The 17,794-nt window shown below is 40.7% G+C and overlaps 1 protein-coding gene across 3 annotated transcripts in view; it reads right to left on the minus strand.

Moving 5' to 3' along the window:
- The window catches only part of CKAP5 (cytoskeleton associated protein 5), a 109,914-nt gene extending 92,120 nt beyond the window's left edge, over positions 1-17,794 (minus strand). For 2 of the 3 annotated variants that reach the window (XM_006157791.3, XM_006157792.3), the window contains exons 1-4: positions 17,745-17,794; positions 5,031-5,124; positions 2,290-2,483; positions 80-286 (exon numbers count right to left, since the gene is read on the minus strand). In XM_006157791.3, coding sequence (XP_006157853.1) covers positions 80-286; positions 2,290-2,483; positions 5,031-5,087 — 458 coding nt within the window. In that variant the 5' untranslated portion in view covers positions 5,088-5,124; positions 17,745-17,794. The remainder of the gene's footprint in view (positions 1-79; positions 287-2,289; positions 2,484-5,030; positions 5,125-17,744) is intronic. The other variant, XM_027775413.1, reaches the window with a different exon arrangement.

Here is a 17,794-nt window from a genome sequence, read left to right on the forward strand (position 1 = left end):
CTACTTCTGTTTAAACCAGGAACCCAAACTCAATTGAGATATACCAGTTAGCAGAACTAAAGCAAAAAGAAAGTCTTACCTTAGGGCTTTCCTCAGTGTCTCTATACAGGCCACTACGATCTTGGGGTTCTTATTGTCCAGGCCTTTCAGAAGCTCTTCCTGCACAGCTTCTCCTTTCTCAATCTCTATGTACATGAGACAAATCTCTATGCCTAGCTCCTTGGCTTTGGCTTTAGGCTGGTTGAACACTTTACTTACAACACCCGACACAACTTCTCCTGTGGTTCTGTAATATAAATTATAGACAACAATAACCACACTTACAGAAACCACACTTTACTAGAATGAGTTTGTAAGAGGTCATGAAGAGACATGCAAGTACATTTGTAAATATTTAGAAGTAAATGAGTCTCTAATGTTTATACTTGTGTTCAAGAAAGTAAAAAACAAAACAAAAAAGTTATGTAAACCATGTAAGTTTAAGATATGTCACATCAGACATAGTTTTAGTTTATAAGGGTACAAAATTCAAATAGGAAGGCAAGTATCTATTTAAATCCTATCACCTGGAAAAAACAACTTTCAACTTTTTGATAGCCTTCCTGCCAGACTTTTCTCTAAGTATCTTTTATCCATACAAATGGGTATTTCACAAGAACAGGATTGCAGAGTGCTTGCCTTTTTAAAAGATTGTTGTCAGCAGGTGCATGTGCTTGTCAGAGACAGTGAGAAAGCACCCCTTCAAGGGGAATGGTCATACCACAATCCCTTCTCCTCCATTTCTCCTTTCTTTCAGGATTTTGGGCATGCACACATGCATATGGCCCCACCGTGGTTTTTAAGGTGCCAGTTCTGGGCTCAAACCACACAGTTGGCTGTGTGGAATCCAGCTGCTTTAACAAGCACCATGCCATGGGCTGGCCTCAGTGCTTGCTTTTTGAAAAATATTTTAAGTCATTTTAAATACTTCTGAGGACAAGAGAGTTTCTTCATAGAATGAATGAGTATATAACCTTAAAAAAAAAAAAAAGATTGCTCTTGAATCCTCAGCAAGAATTTATAGTAACTTTACTGCTTTGATTCTCTACTAAATTAAATAATGGCTGTACTACTGGGAATTAGAGAAATTGAATGGGTTGGAATTACATCTAGCATGCAATTCTTCCAATTCTGTTTTGTCAAAAAAACAGAAAAATCAGGTTTCTGAGGCATGAGAGAATGGCATTACTAGAAACCTCTAACATTCATAGCTCAAATCAAATGGGCCCAGGAGTCTTAGAGGTTGTTTAGTTAGAATTATCTCCTCCAAGACATAAAAATAACTAATGACAAAAAGAGAAGGATGTGATCCTAACATCACCTAGTTGAGAACCCGTGTAGAAAAGTTTTGTGCAATGCCCAAATGTCTTCAGATTACTCCTTAGCTGAAACTTCTCAGTTTCTTCTAAATGTTATTAAAGTTTAGAATAATTTTCATACAAAAAGCTCAAAAGGGAAAGCACTAGCTCATCAAACATTAAGGAAAAACTCAAAATCTGATTTATAATTTATTCTTCTTTGGCTATCTCCGAGTAAAGACCACATGAAAAACAAGTATCAAGGACCTATGAAAGTAAGAAAATTACAGGTCAGTCAGTGGCGTGGTAGTTAGGGTAGCTGATTCCCACATGACCAATAGAGCAGTTCAAGTCCCAGACCTGGACACTTGAAAAACACAGCAGGTATGTGTTTACGTGTGCCCAAAATCCTACGAAGAGAATAGAGAAGGAATTACAGTGCAGCCACTCCCCTGGGGAATGATCTCGCGCGCGCGCTCTCTCTCTCGTGAGTACATATGTCCTATAGCAAAAACTATAGAAAAAAAGAGAGAAGAAAATATATATTCTAAAATTGCTAATGACTAAGAAAGGTGATTCATAAATATATAAAAAATTAATCCATGTAGGGGCCAGTCCCATAACACAGTGGTTAAATGCTGTGCGTAGGGAATCAGACCCCACAAAGCTGACCAAGGTTTGAATACCAGTGCCAGTGGCTTGAAAACACAATAGGCAAACCTTTACAGGTGCCCCAAACCCTAAAGGATGGTGATGTGATCACACCCCTGTGGGGAAAGAGGTGCTTTCTCTCTGTGTCTCTGTCAAGTGCATATAACCCCTGGAAATTAAAAAAAAGAAAAAAAGAAGAGGAGGAGGAAGGGGATAAAAAAAGGAAAGAAGCAGCACAAGATAATCTACGTAGCACAAGACAGGATGTTTTTACCAGAACTGATGGAAAGAAACTACTTACTTTCCTGCTACATGGGCGTTTTCAACATAAACAAGAGCAGCTTCTAAGCCTTTCAACTGAACCACTGCATTGGAATCTGTGACAAATTTTTTGATCAGTCCTAAAAATTTGGACCATTCTGGGCTCTTTTCATCCTTTATTTTTTGGAAGATCTTCAGGGCCTCTTCATATCCACTTAACCTTGCTTTCCAGAGCTAAAAGAAAATATTTTGAAACAAAACAAAATTTAATGACATTATTATTTAGTATTAATTCAGGGTAGGGGGCAGTGAAAAGACGAATACCCTATACTAGGTAATAAGAACAAAAGACTCCATCACTGGAAACAAAAGGAATTTAAGAATCCAGACAGTTTTCAAAAAAGATTAGCCAATAAGCTTCTTCCAAGTGTTTAATATTTAAGCTACTCTGCCAAGACCATCTAAAATTCATAATAGGCTATTATAAATGTATGTCACATAGTATCCAAGTATTAGTTATTATTTTTTTATAATATGCTATTAAAGATGTGAAAACTGAAACATAAGAAATCACCCTGATGAAACTGCTCAATCTATAAAGTATGCTGTTTTTGGTTGTATTTGTGTAATCATTAGGCAGCCTTATACTATACAGTAAATTTTTAATCCATAGCACTAATTTTAGATTTCTGACACCTTTACGGATTTTTTTTCATTAATTTATTTAACAGGTATTTAATATATAGAAACCCACAGAGTCTTGACCACTGGAGTTATATTCTATCAGTAGACAAAGATATTGAGCAAACACACAAATTTAAAATTAATAAGGTGTTAAATGCTACAAAAGTGAAGGGATTTGGTGCTCTGGCAATGAACATAATAAAAAGCTTATTTTGTATTAGCTTTAAAAAAAAAGTATTTCTGAGTAACATAATTAGGTTGAGGTCTGACAGATGAAAAGGAACTAATCAGGAAAGGGTGGCAAAGGGGAGAAAGGATATTCCAGGGGAAGAACAGCATGTTCATGGGCCCTACAGCAGAGAGTGGATCAGTATTTCCCACTCCTACAAAGACAGATGAGGGAAGGAACACGCTACAACGTGAGCTGAAGAGGATCAGAAAGGGCCAGGCAATGAAGGACTGTGGAGACCAAATGAGTTTCTACTCCTTATTCTAAGACCAATGAGAAAGCACTGAATTGATTTGAGAAATTAAGTGAGAAGCGAGTTTGTGTGACGATGAAATTTTGCATTTACTGTGTTAGGTGCTAATAGAGAATGAGAAGTTTGTCCTCAACACTATATTAGATTGAGAAAGATGAATTGATATAAAATTGAAAAAATAAAATAAGTTGTATGTTATTTGTTTAAATAAAAATATAATTTGGGGCAGGTACTATGCTCATAGAAAAAAATGTTCTTTCTCAGGAAAAAAAGTTGCCCAATCCACTATAGGGTGCTTAAGTTCTCCGGAAGAAGGCACTACACATTTTGCACCATGAATTAGTGTCAAAAGGCAAACGTTTAACAAGCAATTTAAGCCAGATTTAACATTTCTGTTCTTCAAGTTTCAAAAACAGCTAATAAGTGCTCAACAGTAGATGATACAAATGGAAAAAAAATCCCCACCAAATCACACTAGATTTAAAAATTCTTAGCATATAGGACATCAAAAATTGGAAAATGTTTGAGATTTGTCTATTTTGTCTGTCCCTTTCAGTGAGAAAATACAGACCTACCATTTGTATTACAAATAGCTCTGATGCTAAACAAATTCCAAAATTCTCCCCTCAATTTGTGTTGCTGCAATTTAACGTACTCTATGCCAACAAATCCTAAACTAGTCAGAATAAAAGTGAATTAGCTCACTGTTAATCTAGCCATAAGTGAAAAGACACATGCTGATGACTGGATACGGTATTCAACCCCAGCTAACTTCTTACACAGAATGAAGAAGTGGCTCTGCGGAGGCTATAGGGAGCAAATTCTGTTCTATGTAGGTAAAGCTGTATGTATACAACCATGTTGGCTAATATAGCTACTCATATTTGCGGCAATCAAGAACCATAAATATTGAATAATCAGGATGCAAAAAAACTTTAAAAAATTCTCAAGAACATAAAATGGTTAACCTAAGAACCTTAACTACGATAGATGAAATGCAATTCTAAAATCTATGAACGAACTGGTAAATATTTCTTGTTTTTAAATATGGTTAAAAGTGAGAGAAACTAGAGGTATGTCAAGAGATTAAAAAAAAGGATAATTTTAAAAGCTACTAATTCTTAACACAATATTATAAATGATCTCCTGTTAACTTATACAACATAGACCAGAATAAAAATATTGATAGTTTTGAAGGATAAATACTGGAATACAGATTACATGGCTCAGAGAATCTAAAAATTGCAGGATATTTACAGCTGAATTCAGAACACATCTCTAAATAAAAGTTTCTATAAGAAGAAATATTAGTAAGCACTAATTAAGTATATCATACTGTATTTAGGAGATGACACAATTAGCCATTTAGTAACTTTTTATAGGTATAACCTGCTTTTCACTTCATTAATTATCACCTTCCTTATAATTATTTCTAAAGACTAAAAAAATTTAACTGTAGAACTCTGTTTTCAATGACATAACATATATCTATAAGAAAGCATCGGTGTTTTTGAAACTGCAAATGTTTTCTCAGGTTTTTGAGTAAGATAACAGCAGCTGTCTGGCAGACAACAAACTCGATCACACTGAAACCCAAGTTCCAGAAAAGTCTTACCTTGTGTTCACACTTCTGATCCACCGGCAGTTTCAACCACTCGCTGTCATCTCCCATTGTGCTTCCAGTTTTTTCTTAGAATTAAGAGTAATTCCTGGTCAGATAAAAGTAGATATTTATTAACACCAGCAATCAAGCAGTCTCTTACAACAAAAGGACTTTTCTGATTATATCATGTGTATACCAACAAGAATAAAAAGTCTCTTCTTTGGTCAGATGCCCATTCAATCCCATTAACAGAATGCCTCTTTTAAAAAAAGAGAAAAGAAAATTGATCGAAAAATTCAAATCTACATCAACAGACAGACATATTTTTTTAAAAAATGAGGCTTTGGGACTAGCAGTTGTTGTATGGCTATGTCGCTGGACTCCCATGTAAGTCGACCTCGGTTCGAGTACCGGAGCTGGTGGCTTAAACTCAGGCTGGGCGCGTGTACATGTGCACCCAAGATTCCGAAAGGAGAATGGAGGAGAAGGGATTACACCATGGCCATCCCCCCCGGGGAAGTAATTTCTCACTGTCTGTCTCTTTCTGGTGAGCACACATGCCCTATAGTAAAAACCTCTCCAAAAAAATATTTTAAAAATATTTAAACTGGTTTTTTGGACAATGAAGATTACAGTCAACATTCTTTTACCAAATTTATGCTGTCCATTTAGAGAACACCTTTTTTTCCTGATTATAAAAGTATTAACGTGTGTTAAGTACAGAAAATGGAGTAGCTACAGGAAATATATAAGAAAAATATTAAAACAGTATTATTACTAACAATTACAGCGAACACCAAAGTGTGCACTCACTTGAGCCTTTCTAGATAAAACTCTAAAACTTTTTAAAAGTTTATGTATTCATTTCCAGGGGTGGGGGGTGCACACCCTAACAGTCTTCATACCGTGATCCTCCCCCTCAGCCCTGCAGCTAGCCAGGATCAGGGGTGCACCTGTGGGCTGACCAAGAATGTTCAGGCAGACCTGGGATGCAAAACTGATGCCTTACCACACGGTCCCAGCACTGCACAGCAGTGCCCTGAATGCACACCCTACTGTGCCTAGGCCTGGTTTTTCAAAGTGCATGTAAGGTATACATTTTATGAAAAAGACATCTTCTTGCAACCTTTCATATGATCAGAAGCATTGTCCTATATTTGAGAACATGATGTTTAAAACGTACAGAGTACTCAATTTTATAAATATACCATTATTACCAATCCTACACTGAAACTGTTTATATGGGGCCAGCAGGTGGTGTAATGGTTAAGGCACTGAACTCTCACATGGTTGATCACAGTTCGAGTCCCAGACCCAGCAGCTTGAGACTCACACCAAGTGCATGTGCATGTGCACTCAAAATCTGAGAAGGAGGGGGCCAACAGGTGGTTAAGGTGCTGAACTCCTACATGGCTGACAGTGGTTTGAGTCCAGAACCTGGTAGCTCACCTTCTCTCTCTCTCTGGTCAAATATAATAATAACAATAATTAAATAAATAAAATACATTGTTTAAAATCCCAGGAGAAGGGAAGAGATTACAGAATGGCCATCCCTGCTGATGGGTGATTTCTCACTTTCTCTCTCTCCATCGCTCTGTCTCTGGCAAGTGCATGTGCCCTTACAGTAAAACTCTCTTTGAAAAAAAAAGAAAAAAAGAATTTTCAATTTTTCAATATTATAAATAACATAGAAGAAGGTCCTGCATATCACTATATCCCCAGTCCTGGTCTTACAGAAAATGTAGTTTCAATAAATATTTAATGATTTTTATACCTTGGTAGTGTTATATATTTTCAAAATTAATAGTTTCAGGACCAGCAGTTAACGTAATGGCTATGTCGCTATGTCCCACGTAGTCGACCGCGGTTTGCGTCCCAGACCCGGTGGCTTAAAACTTACGCCAGGCCTGTGTGCGTGCGTGCCCGAGATCCCGACAGGAGAATGGAGGAGAAGGGATTGCGGTGTGGCCATCCCCCCTGAGGGGGGGGGGGGATTTAAAAAAAAAAAATAATAGTTTCATTCAAAATTATACCAGGCACATTTTGGTGGTTAGTATAAACACACCACTAATAAGCCACGTGTGAGACGCTTACTCCCAAGGCCTTGGAGAAAATGGGTGAAAACATGGGCCTACATCCAAACTAAAGCTTCACCCGTCCTTCTGATTTTGATACTTGACACCTCATCAGTTTTCCTTCTCACACTGGCATTTTGGATCATCCATCTGTAGGAACTTCTTTCATCAACGTTGCGGATAGCAGTGTTTTGTTTGTTTGTTTGTTTGTTTTTTGAGAGGTTTTTCACTATAGGGCGCGTACACTCGCCAGACAGACAGAGAGAGACATAGAGACAGAAAGTGAGAAATCACCCCCCAGGGGGGATGGTCACGCCGCAATCCCTTCTCCTCCATTCTCCTCTCGGGATCTTGGGCACGCAACGACACGTGCCCGGCAAGTTTTAAGCCACCTGGTCCGGGACGCGAACCGCGGTCAACTACGTGGGAGTCCAACGACATAGCCATTACGCTAACTGCTGGTTCCTGCGGATAGCAGTGTTTTACTGTAGGCTCATCTTCGGCTCTGCTTTATGAGACTGGCCTGGAGCTGGTCTTTCGTTTTTTCTTTTTTATTTAAAGGTTTTTGCCATAGGGCACGTGCGCTCACCAGAGACAGAGAGACAGGGAGAGGCAAAGTGAGAAAACAACCTCAGAGAGGGAGATGGCCATACTGAAATCCCTTCTCCTCCATTCTCCTGAGATTTTGGGCACACACACATAAGAGCCTGGCCTGAGTTTCAAGCCAACAGGTCTGGGACTCAAGCCATGATCAGCCATGTGGGAGTCCAGTGCCTGAACCACTGTGTCAACCTGTTCACCCTAGAACTGGCCTTCCATCACCTCCATTTTGTCAACTGATCTCTGGGATTCCTTAGGGATACCAAGGAATTACCGAGGTAGCATGATCTGGCTAAACCGGCAGGGAAGAATGGATGTTTTGCTACCCACTCCTTAATCAGTTGGTGGGCAATGGCTAACTTGGGAGGCACCCAGAATGAGAACGTCTCATTCTGTTGTTGAATAGAAAGGCCCTTTCTCCTTGGGGCTGTGGTCACCTCATCGTGACTGTAAAGTACTATTTTTTTCTCTTTTGGAGAGATTTTTTTTTGCTATAGGTCACATGCACTCACTGGAGAGAGAGAGAAACAGAAAACAAGAAATCACCCCCTAGGGAGAATGGCCATGCCACAACCCCTTCTCTTCTGTGTCTCGCGCACGCACGCACACACACACACACACACACACACACACACACACACTTGGCATGAGTTTTAAGTTGTTGGGTTCGGGACTCAAACCATGGTCAATGTGGGATATAGCCACTATAACCACCACACCACCCAGCTGGCCTGGTAAACACAAAATGCCCCAACTGCTGTGGAAAACATTTTGTTAGTTACCCAATAAAATAAACATAAAATTATATGATCCAACAATTCTATTCTTAGGTATATATTCCATCTTTTTTTTTTTTTTTTTGGAGAGGTTTTTGCTAGAGGGTGTGTGCACTCGCCAGAAAGACAGAGAACGACAGACAGAGTGAGAAATCACCCCACCCCCCAGGGGGATAGCCGCGCCGCAATCCCTTCTCCTTCATTCTCTTCTCGGGATCTTGGGGACACACGCACATGCGTCCGGCTTGAGTTCAAGCCACTGGTCCAGGACTTGAACCGCAATTGGGAGTCCAGCGACACAGCCATTAAGCCAACTGCTGGTCCCTCTTAGGTATATATTCAAAAGAACTGAAAAAAAGTACTCAAATAAGTATTTACACATGCATCTTCATGTCAATGTTATTCATAATGGCCAGAAAACAGCCTAAATGTCCATCAGTGGGTGAATAAACTGTGAAATGTAAATACAATGGAAAACCACCCAGCCCTAAATGGGAAGGAAATACTGACATGAGCTAGAATGTGTATGAACCTCCGAAGCATTATGCCAGGAGAAAGAACTGAACACGGAAGGTCATACTGTATGACTCTGCTTATATAAACTACCTGGAATGGGAATCTCTACAGATAAAGAATGCAGTTGTTGGGGAGGGGGCAGGTGGCATGGTGTTTAAGGGCGCCAGAATCCCACATGGCTGACCACGGTTTAAGCTCCGGACCTGGCAGCTTGCTTTCTCACTTTCTCTGTCTCTCTCTCTCACTCTGTCCCTCTCTAGTCAAATAAAAATATATAAATAAAGTAAAAAAAATTTTTTTTGGAGAGGTTTTCGCTATAGGGCGCGTGCGCTCGCCAGACAGACAGAGACAGAGACAGAAAGCGAGAAATCACTCCCCGTAACCTTTAGGGTACCGCCCGTCTGCATTATTTTTGTTTCCCTATAGAGCATGTGTCCTCTCCAGAGAGACAGAGACAATGAGAGAAAAAATGAGAAATCACTCCCGGGGGGATGGCCACACTGCAATCTCTTTTATTTTCCTCCTGGGATCTTGGGCATGCACACACATGGTCACGCCACAATCCCTTCTCCTCCATTCTCCTCTCAGGATCTTGGGCACACATGCACACGCACCCGGCGTCAGTTTTAAGCCACCGGGTCCAGGACGCAAACCGCGGTCGACTACATGGGAGTCCAGCGACATAGCCATTACGCTAACTGCTGGTTCCCAAAATAATTTTTAAAATAATTATTTTAAAAAAATTTTTTTAAAGAATGTAAATGGGGGCTAGCAGATGGTGTAGTGGTTGTGTCACTGGACACCCACACGATCCACACCCCCACTGTCAAATAATAAATAAATAAATAAATAAAGTTGAATAAATAATTCTTAAAAAGAATTAAAGAAAATCACAACAGGTGCATGTGCGTGCATGCCCAAGATCCCAGGAGGAAAATAAAAAAGAGATTGCAGTGTGGCCATCCCCCCGGGAGTGATTTCTAATTTTTTCTCTCATTGTCTCTGTCTCTCTGTCCTCCCTCTCTCTGGAGAGGACACATGCTCTATAGGGAAACAAAAATAATGCAGACGGGTGGTACCCTAAAGGTTACGGAGAAGGGAAAACAGTGAAAATGTTTCATGGGCCAGGGGGAACTTAACTGGCACCTCGGAGTGAACAGAAACGTTTTGGAACTAGAGAGAAGTGGTGGCTGCACATTTTGAATGATTAGAAGCCACTGAATTATTCACTTTGAAATGGTTCATTTTGGGCCAGCTCTGTGACCTAAGGGTTAAGAGAGTCGCAGCCCATGTGGCCGATAATGGGGCATGAATCATGATACCTGCAGCTTGAAAACCACAGTGGGCTCGTGTGTGAGTGCACGTCCAAAATCCCCACAGGAAAGAAAAATGGAAAAGGGAGGATTATAGTGTGACCTGCCCCATTGGGGGTGAGGGGTGCTTCTCCCTTTCTCTATCTGGGAAAGTGTACATGCCCTCTGGAAGAAAGCACGGAAGGAAGGATGGAGGAAGGGGAGAAGAGAAGAGAAGAGAATGAAAAGCTAATTTTATGTTAACTTTTTAAAACTTTTTGCCATACAGCGTGTGTACAGGCCAGAGAGAGGCAAAGAGAGGGAAAGTGAGAAATCACCCCCCACAGGGATGGCCAAGTCACAGTCTCTTCTCCTCCATTCTCCTCTTGGGATCTTAGGCATGCAGGCATGTGTGCCCGGCATGATTTTCCAGCTGCCAGGTCTGAGACTATAACTATGGTTCGCCTAGTGGGAGTCTAGGGTCTTAACCACCACACCACCTGTTAGCACCATATTATATGAATTTTACCTCAATAAACTAAATATTTTTTAAAGAGCACCAGCTTGGGGACAGCAGGTGGCCTGGTAGTTAAAGTGCTGGACTCCCACATGACCAACCACAGTTGGAGACCTGGACCTGGTGGCTTAAAACTCATGCCTAGTGAGGGAACCAGCAGTTGGCGTAATGGCTATGTCGCTGGACTCCCACGTAGTCAACCGCGGTTCGCATCCCGGACCCGGTGGCTTAAGGGCGCGTGTGTGTGCGTGCCCAAGATCCCGAGAGGAGAATGAAGGAGAAGGGACTGCGGCGTGACCATCCCCCCTGGGGGGTGATTTCTCGCTTTCTGTCTCTATGTCTCTCTCTGTCTGTCTGGCGAGCGCACGTGCCCTATAGCGAAAAAAACCTCTCCAAAAAAACAAACAAAACAAACAAAAAAAAAACCCCTCATGCCTAGTGCATTTACCTGAGTGCCCAGAATCCCAAGAGGAGAATGGAGGAGAAGGGACTGCAGTGTGGCCATCCCACCTAGAGTGGTGAATTCTCTCCCTCTATGTCTCTGGTGAGCACATGCACCCTATGACGAAGAAAAAAATAAAACTGGGGAGGTGGGAGAGGAACCACTTTGTGGAAAGGTAGTTAAGGTGGCTGAATTGCATATAGCCACTTGCATAGTTTGAGTCTCAGACCCAGGGGCTTGAAAAATACTTCAGGCAAGTGATTCACACCTCAAGGTCTGCCATATTTGCCACTAGGCCACCTGCTGACGCCCTCCCATGATTTTTTTTTTAAAGAGATTTTTGCTATAGGGTTCGTGTGCTCGTCAGAGACAGAAAGTGAGAAATCAACCCCCCCCAGGGGCAATGTCACACCGCAATCCCTTTCCTCCATTCTCTTCTTGGGATTTTGGGTATGCATGCATAAGCACCTGGCATGAGTTTTAAGACACCAGGTCCAGGACTCGAACCATGGGCGACTATGTGAGAGTCCAGCAATGTAACCATCAAGCCATCTGCTGGTATCTCCCATGATTATTTTAATTAAAATTTTTTTTGTGTGCATAAAAGGAAAAAGAAAGGAATATTCAGAGTAAATGAAAACCAACAAACATTCATAATAGACCCAAAGTGAAAACAACCCAAATGTCTATCAATCAATAAGGTAGATTTACTAAATCCATAGCGTGGAATGTGATTTAGCAATATAAGGAAATGAAGTAACTGATTCGTGTTATACAACATGGATGAACCGGGACCAGCAGTTGGCGTAATGGCTGTCACTGGACTCCCATGCAGTCAACCACGATTAGAGTCCTGGACCCAAAGGCTTAAACTTACACCGGGCACATGTGTGTGTGCCCAAGATCCCAAGAGGAGAATGGAGGAGAAGGGATTGCAGTGTGGCCATCCTCCCTGGGGGATGATTTCTCTCTCTCTGCCTCTCTGTCTCTGTCTGTCTTTCTGGCAGAGTGAACATGTCCTGTAACAAAAACCTTTCTGAAAAAGAAAAAAAAAAAAAAAAAGAACAACATAGATGAACCTTAAAAATATGCTAGGTGTGGGGCCAGCAAGTAGGGTGGTGGCTAAGGTGCTGGACTCCCACATGGCAGACCATGGTTCAAGTTCTGAACTTGGTGGCTTGCTTTCTCACTTATCGTCTCTTTCTCTCTCTTTCCTCTCTCACTCTGTCCCTCTCTGGCCAAATTAAAAAAAAAAAAAAAAAGTTAAAATAAAAATAATTCTTTTAAAAAAAGGTAGGTGAAAGAACTCATTCACAAAAGCCCACATATTGTATGATTCTATCTATATGAAATGTCTAGAACAGGTAAAGAAACTGAATTAGTGGTTGCCTAGAACTGGATTGTTTGAAGGTATTAAGAGAAGTGGTAGCAAAGGTTGTCAGAGTTTATTTTTGAGGTAATGAAAATGTTCTGAAATTGACTATGGTGATTTTTGTGATGCTACTTATAGACTTTTATGCAAATCTACAATTACAGTAAAGACCAGTGAATTGTACACTTAAAGTGGGTGAATTGTATAGTACAAAAATTACATTCAGCCCTTTGTATTTGTGGGTCAACCAACCTCAGATAAAAATATCTGTAGAAGGGCCAGCAGGTGGCATGGTGGTTAAGGTGCTGGACTCCCACGTGGTTGACCACGGTTCAAGTCCCAGGCCATGGTTCAAGTCCCAGACCTGGTGGCTTGAAACACATTGTGCATGTTTGTGCCCACAAGTGCCCAAAATTCTGAGAATGGAGGAGGAGGGATTACAGTGTGGCCAAGTCCCTTATGGGGTGATTTCTCGCTTTCTGTCTCTCCAGCAAATGCACACCCCCATAACAAAAATCTCTCAAAAAAAAAGTGAGTGGAGGGGCCAACAGGTAACATGATGGCTGGGGCACCAACCTCTCTCTCTCTCCTGCTCTGTCTCTCTGGTGAGTGCTTGTGCCCTATACCAAATTTAAAAATAACAGGAATAAATAAACTTACATAAATAATTCTTTTTTTTTTCTCAGAATTATTTTATTCAACTTTATTTATTTATTTTAATTTGACCAGAGTGAGAGGGAAAGTGAGAATGCAAGCCACCAGGTCTAGGACTTGAACCACAGTCAGTCATGTGGGAGTCCAGCACCCTTAACCACCACCATGCCACTTGCTTGCCACAAAATTAAATAAATAATTCTTTAAAAAAAAAAAAGAAAGAAAGAAAGAAAGAAAGAAAATTGGAGGAAAAAAATTCCCAAAACCAATACTTGAATATGCTCGTACCACACTGAACCCACGTAATCTAAATGATGAGCAGGTATTAAATATTGCAAATAATCTAGTGGTGATTTAGAGTATACCCGAGGATGTACATAGGTAATATGCAAATATTACAGCTTTTTTTTTCTTTTTACGTTTTTACCATAGGGTGCATGTGTTCACTGGAGAGAGACAGTGGGAGGGAAAGTGAGAAATCACTGCCCAATGGGGACAGCCATGTGGCAATCCCTTCTCCTCCATCCCCTCTTGGGATTTGGGCCACGCATGCACATGTCCAGCGTGATTTTCAAGTTGCCAGGACTGGGACTCAAACCACGGAAATGTGTGAATCCAACACCTTAACCATCACAGCACCTGCTGGCCCTACTATATCATTTTATATAAGTGACTTAAGCATTCTCAGCATTTGGTATCATGACAGTCAGGGAAAGGTTCCTAGAACCAATTTTCTAAAGATACTGAGAGGTAACTATCTATTTATCTATCTATCTATCTATCTATCTATCGAGTTATAACTAAAAAAAAAATTGCTAATGATTTTTTTAAGAGTTTTATTTTTTGCAATAGGGTACGTGTGTTCACTGGAGAGACAGAAAGAAAGCAAGAAGTCACTCCCCCACAGGGGATGGTCATGCCGCAATCCCTTCTCCTCTATTCTCTTGGGATCTTGGGTATACACACACACACACACACACACACACACACACACCCCTAGCATGAGCTTCAAGCCGCAGGGTCCAGACTCAAATGGAGGTTAACTATAGGGGAGTCCGGCAACACAACCATTACGCTATCTGCTGGTCCCTGAGTCCTTTTAATAATAAAATCTAACAAAAGATTACTCCATTCTGATTTTACCTAAAATATTCATCCACTGAATTTCCTCATAGCTAAACTATGATGTTCTCAAGGAGTTAACATAGTACAAGTGAGACATGTAAACAAACCAAAATGGTCAATGAAAAACTTCATAAAAAGAACAGCATTGGAACTCAATGATGAATGATAGGTGGGATATTTTTCCAAAAAACAGAGGTGGAAGAGGAGATAATTCTAAACTGAGAAAATAAGAAAGTACAATCTTAGAAGCAGGAGAATACTGCCGTGTTTAGAGAAGACTGAAAGGCTCCATTTACAGGAGTGTAAGACCAGAAAGTTACATTAAGGTCAGATCATGGAGACAATTATTAATATTAAGCCAAACACCAGGTGATGCTGATGAATTAAAGTAGGGCAATGGCACGATCCTATTTTTTAAAAAGATAAATCTATGTAGAATGAATTGGAAGGGAGAGAGTGGAGTCTTGATAAGAAATTGTTGCAGTATTCCAGGACTAAGACAAGCAGGAGCCAGCAGTAGTGGTTCAGATAGTAGGAATGGAGAGGGTGGGCAGGGGAAACTGAAGGGAGTTACATTAAACAATGAACAAGTACTAGCAACTCAGACTGTGGGAGTAGAGGGAAGAAGGGAGCAGGAGGCTCTAGTCTAGAAGGCAGGGAGAGTAACAGTGCCAACAACAGAAAAATAAGTCAGAAGGAAGGGCCAGGCTGTTACAGGGGAGTGGAGAAGCAAGGAACGTGATGAGTTGGATTTTAGACTTGAGAAGTGTGATCTTCAAGTGACTGGAAATGTGTTTCTAGAGATGAAAAGAGGAATCTTAATTTTATAAACACAGATACATAGAAAATAAAATTTTCATTAAATAGCAGGGTTTGATACCTTAACAGCAAGTATAATTGCCAACAAAAGAAGCATTAATAAAATTAATTTGAACTATATATAATGCTTACTATGGTTTATTCGATCTAGTTCTTACTACAAATATTCAGAAATTTCAATTATTCAGAGCTCTCAAGAGGTTTTATACCCAGTCTAAAAGAGGGGCAAAGGCAAGGAAGCCAGCTAAAATAAATCTGTTCTAGGGGCTGGCAGGGGATGTGGTGATTAAGGGCACTGGACTCCCACATGGCCGACCACGGTTCGAGTCTTGGACCTAGTGGCTTGCTTTCTCACTTTCCCACTCTCTCACTTTGTCCCTCTCTGGTCAAGTTAAAATAAATAAATAAATAAGTGAAGTTAAATAAAATAACCCTTTAAAAATGTTCTATAGAAATATTATATTCTTTTTTTTAAAAGAATTATTTGTTTTTTTATTTAACTCTATTATTTTCCAGTTTAACCACATAGAGACGGAGAGAGAGAGAAAGAGAGAGAGGGGGAAAGGGAGAAAGCAAGCCATCACGTCCAGGACTCAAACCGTGGTCAGCCATGTGGGAGTCCAATACCTTTAATCACCATGCCACCTGCTGGTCCCAAAAATATTATATTATTACACTATCAATATATCTAAAAATGTTTTCCAAAGAGCTCAAATACCATATAGCCTGCACTGTTGCTGAAAAAGGTTTAGATATAATCGTTTATTTTTAGACTAGAGATTAAGAAATGTATTCAAGGTTATATATAAAGGTAAAACTTAAATTCCAAACTGTCCAATTTTTCGTTTGGTATTCAAATAAATAACAAACTTTCTACTAAGTATTATGTCCTACCATAGAACATAGATGTAGCAATTTTCTTATTGTATTTACTCATTCATCCACAGCTAAAATTAAGAGACAGGCTAAGTCATGAGAAGTGGGCTTAGAACCTATGGTTCCTGGAGCCGGCAGGTGGAATGGTGGTTAAGGGTGCTGGACGACCACACGGCCAACCATGGCTCAAGTCCCAGACCTGGTGGCCTCCTTTCTCACTTTCTCTCTCTTTCTCTCTCTCTCTTCTCTGATCAAATAAAAATAAATAAATAAACAAACAAAGCTAAGTAAAATAATTCTTAAAAAAAAAAAAAAAAAGAACCTATGATTCCTGCCTTGGTACACCATTTTCCCTACCACCCAGTCTCAAGTGTGGTGTCCTTTTATTTAAATTCCTATATTTTGATAGTCTATAGAGTAAGAGAGCCACTAAACGGATAGTTTTAGCCTTCTACTTGCACGCATTGGCAGTACAACTATTTTATGGCAAATTTCCAAGCTCTTGACCTACAAAAGCTCTTCACTATCACAATACAAGCGATCGGGATTTGATTACCATTCCTGGACTCTCACTTCTGGCAAAGGAGCTGCTGCTGCAGAAGCACAGAATGAGTTTGAGGGAAGTTTGAGGCAAATGTCTGCCCACTCAAAAAGCAACCCCTTTGAATTGACCACTGATATGTGATGATAGGCTCATTCAGAAAAAAGGATAATAAAAAACGAAGATAAAACAGAATGCATGTGCACATACAGAAATCTTGACTCAAGCCATGCCTAGGAAGGACAACTAGACTAAAGGATAACAGTTATGTAACTTATGGAAAATCCAAGATTTTTATTATTGGCCAAGGCAAGACAAAATCCTAAGTAGCAGGTAGCAAAATGAAAAGCCCTACCTTCCACAATAACTGAAAAAATCCTATTGCATCGAGGCATTCTCCACTAACAAGGACAAGTGTTACCCTATTGCTAAAGAATTATGCATCGTCAGGGGACCAGGACTACTTCTCTAGCAGGTTATCTCAATAAACTTCTGTGTGTTTGCTTTCCTAGGATAGTGGCTTCCCACAAATTTCTTCAGAAAGCGAGAGGAATAAAGAGCTGTCTCTTCCTATCACGTTATTCTTATCAGCAAGAAAGGTTAAGTGGACTCTCCCTAATAGATGATCACTTCCATGTCTCCAAAGGGGGAACTGATACCAACGGAGGCCTCTGGGGAGATGGAAACTAAACCTGGCTGTGAATTAGGTCAACTTTAAGAGTTACTATTCAATTGTACCAAGGTAGCTGAAAACTTAATGCTTACTCATCCTGAAGCAACCCAGGACTCAAAATCCCAGACTAAGGACCCAAGGCCCAGAGCACTAGGTTCAGCTCCACCCATCCAGCTCAGCCGGGTTACTCTTTGGTAAAAACAAGCCTCTCCTCATCCCGAGTAGGAACCAGACCGGGGCAAAGCCAAGTGGACACCCTTCACCCACTGCATATCAAAACAACCGAGGGCCGCTGTCACCACCCAGAAGTAGAGCAGATGCCCAGGCTTTAGCTCACTGCAGCCGGCATTGTTTACGCTCTTTCGCCGCCTTAGCCTGATAGGCCAGGAGAGTCCCCTGTACTGTCCATCAGGACTTCCGGCAGAGGCAGGGGATGCTTGCCCCTCACCTGCAGTTTGACACTTACGCTCCCCGGCCAGGGAGAGGTCGAGGGCCCTA

Source organism: Tupaia chinensis, unplaced genomic scaffold, assembly GCF_000334495.1.
Source record: "Tupaia chinensis unplaced genomic scaffold, TupChi_1.0 Scaffold000561_1, whole genome shotgun sequence".
Classification (NCBI taxonomy): domain Eukaryota; kingdom Metazoa; phylum Chordata; class Mammalia; order Scandentia; family Tupaiidae; genus Tupaia; species Tupaia belangeri.